The sequence below is a fragment of the Myotis davidii genome, unplaced genomic scaffold, assembly GCF_000327345.1.
Source record: "Myotis davidii unplaced genomic scaffold, ASM32734v1 scaffold273, whole genome shotgun sequence".
NCBI lineage: Eukaryota > Metazoa > Chordata > Mammalia > Chiroptera > Vespertilionidae > Myotis > Myotis davidii.
In genome coordinates, this window is record NW_006286263.1 from 2,307,369 (window position 1) to 2,315,739 (window position 8,371).

At 39.4% G+C, this 8,371-nt stretch overlaps 1 protein-coding gene across 1 annotated transcript in view; it reads right to left on the reverse strand.

The window, feature by feature from the left end:
• Nucleotides 1-862: 862 nt before the first annotated feature.
• LOC102761280 (cTAGE family member 5) overlaps nt 863-8,371 on the reverse strand; it is a 118,002-nt gene continuing 110,493 nt past the window's right edge. Inside the window, 4 exon segments of the mRNA XM_006779355.2 lie at nt 863-1,392; nt 1,394-1,539; nt 2,586-2,805; nt 3,450-3,508. Coding sequence (XP_006779418.1) covers nt 1,366-1,392; nt 1,394-1,539; nt 2,586-2,805; nt 3,450-3,508 — 452 coding nt within the window. The 3' untranslated portion in view covers nt 863-1,365.

Genomic DNA, 8,371 nt, shown 5'->3' on the forward strand with positions numbered 1-8,371 from the left:
GAGTGAACTACCTCACAAGAACACTGTTCCAGAGGACACCTGGGCTGGCATGAAGTGTGCCAATTACAAATGCATCATTGCTTTGCTCAAGAATATTTAATCTGTCTTTTGGCACCAAAAGAAATCCAAGTAAACAACTGGAAACAACCAGCCTCTCAACATGAGTATTGTAATATGTATTAGCCTTTCATAATCATATTAATGTGCAAGAAGACTAACAGAATACAAACCTGAGTTAGGGAAACATTCTCCAGATAATTGAGTCCAAAGCTCAACATGATGACCACTGCCTCAGTATAGTTATCCTATAGTAAACTCAACATTCCCCACTAAAAACAGTAAATGTCTTACAAATGAAGAGAAGAAATAAAATAAGGAAACCAATGAAATTTACCATTAGACAATATCCTGGTTTTCTTTAAAATGTAATAAATTTTGACTGTTAAAAGTATATTAACCCCTAGAGTGCCGGGGAGCGCAATCGCACTCCTTTCTTTCGCCAAAAGTGCCAGGAGCACTATCGCACTTCTCCTGCAGTGTCACTATTAGATGCTAGTAGTTCACTCTTTATTGCGATTCATAATTTTTTTCCTAAATTACTGTAAAATCAGCAAAAATGCCTTGGCAATTTTAGCATAGTTCCTAGGATATTGGTTGGCACTCAAAGGGTTAATTCGTTCCATCAGGTCATTCACATCTATTTGCGAGATAGAGGGCACACTTTGGGTAAGATAACTGAATGGGAAAGACCCATAATAAAGCATTAGTTGTGAGCCTCAAAGCTGCTGGGAGAAAGAAAAAAACTAATGTAACCATATTTATGAAAAAACTAGCTGACTTTATTATCAATGTCAAACAAGTCTTTAAGTCAATTAAAATCTATTTAATGAAGTATAAGTTACTTTCACATTTGTCTGTAACCACAGTAAATGCAATTCTTGGCATAAAGACACAGCCTTTGGAGTTTAAAACAGCCGTAATTGCAAGATCACATAAAGGAAACTCCCATTATTGTTTATGTGATAGTGGATTCGTTAACCAAATTAAAATAATTATACTATGTAGAATAAAATAAAATGGAAATAATTTACTCATGAAATTCATATTTAAATCATCTTTATTTACAAAATACTATCCTGAGAATGTAGTTCCATTAAGCTCCAATTTGAGCAGAAGTGTAGTCACTTAAGTAACAGCTGTTACTTAAACTGAAAATGAGAGAAATCAAAATTACTTTTGATACAGATCATGTACCATAGAATTGTACACTTGAAACCTATATAATCTTATGTCACCCCAATTGTTTTAATTAAAAAAATAAAATAAAGAAAAATAATTGCTTTTGAAGAGAGACCAAAAATATTGTCAAGTTTCTTGTGGTTCTGGATGTTCACTCAGTAGTAGGCTCATTTGAAGGTGGACTCAACCCTGATGGGACCTCACTTCTACTTTCAGGATGTGAGGAAGGGGGTGGAGGGAAAAATCCAGCTCTTGGGGGAAGATGATGAGGAAAAGCTCTCGGTGAGTAGACATTTCTCACTGTTCAAAAAGATTAATAAAAGACATTTTTTAACTTTAACCACCTGTACTGAAGCCCTAATAAATCATTAGCTTATAACTTCCAATCTTTACATTCAAAAATTGACAGAATTATTACTTGATCTAACAAATTTTTACACCATTGAGAAAAAACATACTTTCTTCAACTACACATGATTAAAGGGAATATCATAAATTTTAGACCCAAATTTTGTCTTATGAAAATCTAACATCTTAACACTTTTAAAAAAGAATTACTTGAAACTATACAAACTTACTTTTAAAAAGTTTCCATGTAATACAATTTTCACTGGACTGAAAATTCAGACTAGTAATTCCCAGTTCCAATTTGATATTATCATAAAACATTTACAGCTATATCAGAGACTGTCTTAAAATTCCCCAAAAGAAGTTAATTTTAATTCACACCTTAACATACAGGAGGAATGATGGAAGGCAATGACCACACCATGCAAATAATAGGCTTGTGCCTAGTGTTTGGTAATTATGTACTTATTCTATAGAAAACTGTAGTTCTAAATGGCAATGTATAGATATAAAAGCAATAAATTATTCCACTTTTCTGATGTGAGGCTGTGAAAGAATTTCAATAAATTCAACAATTAGTCCAAACACATTTTAAGTTTTAAATGAGAACTTTAAAAAAATGACTTTAAAAATGTTAGCCAGTAATTTTAATGCTAAAATATAAAATGTAATTATTTTTACTAACTGGCATAGTAACCAGTTTCTATCAAATAAGATACAAATAATTTCAGTCTTAACATCAGACTGAAGCAAAAAGCCAATGATTTTCTTGACAAGTGAAATACAGAAATTCTTCCACAGTATTGAGATGAATCAAGCTGAAACTCATTACAGTCTATAATGGTTGGCTGCCTTCCCAATACTGAAAAGTAATGGTATACTCACAGAATGTGAGAAAGGTTTCCTCCACTGTATTACTACATGTATAGAAAGAAGACTTAATATATCTTATTTACTCTATAAAACACACATTAATTTAAAAAAAAAAAAAAGCATACTTGCAAATGGAGGAGGTGGTGGACCGGGAAAGTCTCCTGGAGGAAAATAATCATGGGAAGCGCCATACATGCTTCCCGGAGGTGGAGGAAAAGGAGGGCCTCTCCGCAGGTACTGGCCCCTTGCATCCATTGGAAACAAGGGGCCTCTGACTGGAGGAACAAAGCCAGGGCCAGCTGCTTCACTTTTGGTGGGGAGAGATGCATCAGGCACATTTAAATTCTATAACAAATTGACATATGGCAGTCACTAAAAATAAGAGCAAAATTTGCAATCTTAGGCTTAGAAAGCCTGAAGCACCTAGGCAGAAAGCACTTCATGATGAAGTCTTAAAAAGCTTCAGAAAAAAGACTGTTTTCTATCTGGTGGATTTTTGCCACCCAAATATTTTATTAACTCAACAGAACCAACAAAGTAATATTCTGACTAAAGACATAATAGAATAGACCAAGAATACCAAAATATACATTCTTTTATCAAGTACCTACTGAAAAACGATGCTTATATTTGTATTTTCAACATAAGGTGGCCAAAACCAAAATTGTAAACATAGCAACAAAAGTGTACTTTAAAACAGTTAAATACAAGTCCAACAGGGAAAATCCAAATTCTTATTTAACTATAGTACAATAACTCAAGGCTCTTGTTTGTAGACACGTTACAGTCTGTAAGTTTTATTTTCTCACCATCAGGTACGTTCCAGAAAAGAAACAGCTATAATGCTAAGTAGGAAGTCCACATATTTGTCAAAATGAATGAAACAGCTTTATATATAAAAATAGATTGCTAGCTAAATTTCTATTCTAATAAACCAAGAGATTAGAAGGCTCCTAAATAATGAATAAAATTCCATTTTCAGTACTTACACCAAGATCGTCTTTGCTATCATTTCCACTGGATTCCATTTCTGAAGACTTTGGCCCATCTAGACATAAAAGTTAAACTATGAAAAATACATGACTTATCACCCCATTCCTAGAATAGCTCCAGATCACAAAGGATGTTGACACTTTCCCACTCCACAAAGGATGTTGACACTTTCCCACTCCCCTTGTCAGCACATAAACCAGCTTGACACCAGCACCCTGTATTAGAGCCACAAGAGCAGTTTGAGGTCCCTGGGAATTTTGGTAGACTCAGCGTTCTACAAAGGCACACGGCAGCTTGTCCCGAGGCAATCCTGCCACAAGCAGCATCATGAGGAGACTTCTAGGAAGTAGCATTCCTATCCCTCCATTCCTTCCTTCTTTCCTTCCTTCCTTCCTTCCTTCCTTCCTCCCTCCCTCCCTCCCTCCCTTCCTTCCTTCCTTCCTTCCTTCTTCTCCTGCCTTACTTCCTTACCTCTCTCTCCCCTTTGCTCCTTCTTTTCTTCCCTCTTATCCATCCTTCTTTATTCCTCCATCAAGAAGCACAGACTAGTACCCAGGCCAGTTTGGCTCAGTGGATAGAGCTCGGCCCGTGGGCTGAAGGGTCCCGGGTTCGTTTCCAGTAAAGGGCATGTACCTCGGCTGCAGGCTCAATTCCCCATGAATTTAGCCACTGTTTCTAAATAAGTGTTCCTGAACTTTGTTATCAAGAACTACTTAGTCTCTAAGAACATTCCAGCCTAGATTAATCCAATTCTGATTCTACTCTTCTTACACCTGAGCTACTCAGCACTTCTGGGGGTAAAATAAACCAAAGCCGAGTACACTGGCATCACTCCAGGCTCACAGATCTCCAGCTATACTTCCACCTGCCCTATGCCTAGTTTTGTGTGTCTTCTAAGCCGGTTTTCTCCTTCAGCAATTTCAAACCTCCATTCTCCTCAAATCTACTATACCAGTCACTTAGAAACTTGCTTAACTTTTTGTAATCAAACATATAAATATAAAAACAACTACATTCCTATGATCTTTCCTCCTATTATAATGGAAAAGGATCTTTCTAAACAATCTATAACCCTGATTCTGTGTTCAGAATCCTTCCCCTCCAGCTTCCTCAGGGATTTTCCTCTCTCTGTTGCCTTGCTCCTCCCTTTTTGCAAGTCTGTCCCACTTATTATCTAAAAATGAGACTGCAGTCCAGCCAGCACGGCTCAGTTGTTGAGCATCAACCTATGAATCAAGAGGTCAAGGTTCAATTCACAGTCAGGGCACATGCCCGGGGTTGTGGGCTCGATCGCCCGTGGGGGTGTGCAGGAGGCACCAATCAATGATTCTCTCTCATCATTGATGTTTCTCTCTCTCTCTCTCCCTCTCTCTCTCTCTCCCTTCCTCTCTGGAATCAATAAAAATATTTTTTAAAGTGAGACAGAAAAAGAGAATTCCCCTACAGCTAGCTACCTCTTCCCTTAACAATCAAGAATTGTTCTATATATATTGTTTAGAATTCCTCCCATTTTTTTTCTCATTTTACTGGAATCTATTTGCAACATCAACTGTTCTATTGAAACTGTTTTCCCCAAAATCAAAAAGTCTTTTTTTGCCAATTAAAATAGACCCTTTTAGTCCTTAATGCTATTTCTCACCATTGTTGACTATTCCCTCCCTGTTTATTTTTTAAAATATTTTTGTATTGATTTCAGAGAGGAAGGAGAGGGAGAGAATGAAACATCAATGATGAGAATCTTTGATTGGCTGCCTCCTGCACAGCCCCTACTGGGGACTGAACCCAAAACCTGGGCATGTGCCCTGAACGGAATGGAACCGTACTTCCTAGTTCATAGGTCGATGCTTAACCAGTTAGCCACACCAGCCAGGCACTCCCTCCCTCTTTAAATCCTCTCAGTCTTTAATTTCTGTGTTATCATCCTTCCTTCTATCCATCTCTTCTTTCTAGCTGCTGCTTTTCAGTCTCTTTGGTGGAATCACTACCTTGGACCATCCTTAGATGGTGATCTCCTCAGAGTTCCACCTCTGGACTACCCAAATTCTCTTCTTGAGAAACCCCCTCTACTGCCACAGCTTTAATTTGAAGTGTACTACTGCTGACTTCCAGATGTGCAATTCTGATCTAGCTACTTCCCTTAGGATTTGAAAGCTTGAACTGCCAATCTGAATATTCATGCATGTATATTACAGGTGCTACTAATTTTGTAACTTCAAACTGTAGCTTACAATCTTTATGTCAAATTTCCTGCTGTTCCTTGTCTCAGAACAATGAATGGCCCAGATGACACAGCCAAGATTCCTTCTTCTTCACTCCCACATGCCTTTAATCCTACATCCTCCCAATTCTATTTTCTCTGTTCAGTCCCATTTATCTATCCCCTCTGCTAATCACCACCATCACTCATGTAGATTCCTATCATAAGTCTCCTAAAAAGTTACCCTGTTTCCAATCTTAATCACTCCCTCCAAATCTATTCACCATAATACAATCACAGTAATTCCTCTAAAATGCAGGTCTGATTATATTATTTCCCTGTTTAAAATCCTTTAATGTATTTATCCTGTGAATAAGGTCCACATTTCTGAACAGGTTTGCAAGACCCTGAAAACTCTATGCACTACTTACCTCTTCTCCACTTGATTCAATATTCCTGGACTCACACTCGATGTTGCAGCCATAACTTACTAAGCACTCTTACTTCTAAATCTTTAAAGATGCTATTCTCTTCTAAATCATTATCACCATGCTTTTGGTCCAGCTAATTCCTCCTTTAGTTTTTAGCTTACTTCCTCCAAGATTGTCTTGACTGTCCCATGCTCAAAATACCAACGCCTCATCTTGGTGAGTCTCCATATGCTCTCATAACATTATGTACTCATTATTTTTGTTACTGTCATGCAACTGCTATATACCTTTGCTAAACCTCAAGGTGTAAGGAATGCTGAGCTCCTGCCCACCCCTGAAATAGAGAAACTTCCATAATGCCCGCCATACAGTAAGCATTCTATAAACATTTAGTGCATCAATGGCTGGGTCAATTACCCTCTCATTTCAATAAAGTATAGGGATCAAGACCATGGCTTAAGTCAGACAGACATGGGTTTAAGTCCTGCCTCAGAAACTTCCTATCCTGAGATCTTGTGTACCTTTTGGAGCCTCAGTTTCTTCACCTATAATGTGAGGGCACTAGGGTCAACTTCATAGGTTCATTGTGAAAATTAAATGAGATAATTCACTTTCATTCAATGAATGCTTACTGAGCACTAGTGTTAGTCAATGTGTTTCCACCATGTCTCTCACCATTCTCCTTTGTGTAAATACCAAATACTGGCAACACAATGGTAATATGTTACGTTTATATAAAACTTTTCTGCTCACAAAACACTTCCACACACATTAACTCATTTAGTCCTCATGAGGCCTTGTCAAGTGATTAATATCTCAGTTTTATAGCCATTAATCAAATGACTCATGCTGTTATTTTTCTCTTTCTGTTTGGCTTGCATGCTGCTCATTATTATTAGTGCAGACCCCCACCTCCCAATTAATTTTTCAAATTCCCTCAACAGCAGCTCAAATGGCACCTTTCATGGACTTTTCCTTGATCCTTCAACTAGATGAGCATGAACACAGCATATTCTATACCGGCCCTGCCTCCCTCTCCATCCCTTAAAGCAGCTGCGGCCACTGCTGATCAGGCCCTCCCCCAGCACAGGTGCATGGAGGCCCCTGCCGCACTGCCCCCAATGCTGCACACCCAACCTCCTGTTAATTAGCATATTTCTCTATTGTATATATATAATTTGCAATGTCATGCAGAGCACCTTCTAAACAATAAACATTTAAATATTATCTGCTTAGGGGAGAAAACCAAGATGGCGGCATAGGTAAACAACAGAAATTGCTGCCTTGCACAACAACTTCAAAAAAACAACTAAAAGACAAAACGGACATCATCCAGAACCACAGGAAGGCTGGCTGAGTGGAAATTCTACAACTAGAATGAAAGAGAAAAGCACCCTGAGACTCAGAGGAGGTGCGGTGTGGAAATAAAGTGCAGAGGTATGGAGGCACACTCGGAAAGGGCTGGCGGCTGAGGACATGGTTGTCTTTTTCAATCAGGAGGGAGACACAAGCTCCTGACTGCTCTGAACTCCAGTTCCGGGCGAGTCTCTGGGGACCCAGACTCATATGGGGAGAAACTGGACTGTCTGGCATTGGGCAGAACTTGAGAGCGGCCTTCTCTCAGAGGCGCTTGCAGCGATTACCTCGGAACAGTGAGACCTGGGTCCTCTTAGGGCAGGACTGAGGATCAGCCATAGCTGTTTGCTCCACCCTGTTGATTCCCTGAGACCCCGCCACACCCATGCCGTGCACAGAGGCTTTTTTAAAAATATATATATTTTATTGATTTTGAACAGAGAGGAAGGGAGAGGGATAGAGGGTTAGAAACATCGATGAGAGAGAAACATCGATCAGCTGCCTCCTCCACATCACCCACTGGGGATGTGCCCGCAACCAAGGTACATGCCCTTGACCAGAATCAAACCCGGGACCCTTGAGTCCACAGGCCGATGCTTTATCCACTGTGCCAAACCGGTCAGGGCTGTGCACAGAGGCTTTTGCATATGAATGCCCTGGCCCTTTGCAATATGAAAATTACCTAACTAACTACAGCTGGGTCAGAGACACTCAGAACTTCCAAAAAGAAGGCCCAAGGCCCCACAGCTGCTTGCATTGCTTCACAGCTGGGCCTCATCTAGGCACCTCCAAACTCCAAACAAAGAAGAGGAATCTGCAGATCTCTCTGTAGCTCCTGCTGGGTAGCGTCAGGCAGAGGCTAAATTAGCACCTCCTTAGAGATCCAAGAGCCAGTATACCCAGTGGTCAGAGTTGACCATCCAGATTACAACTC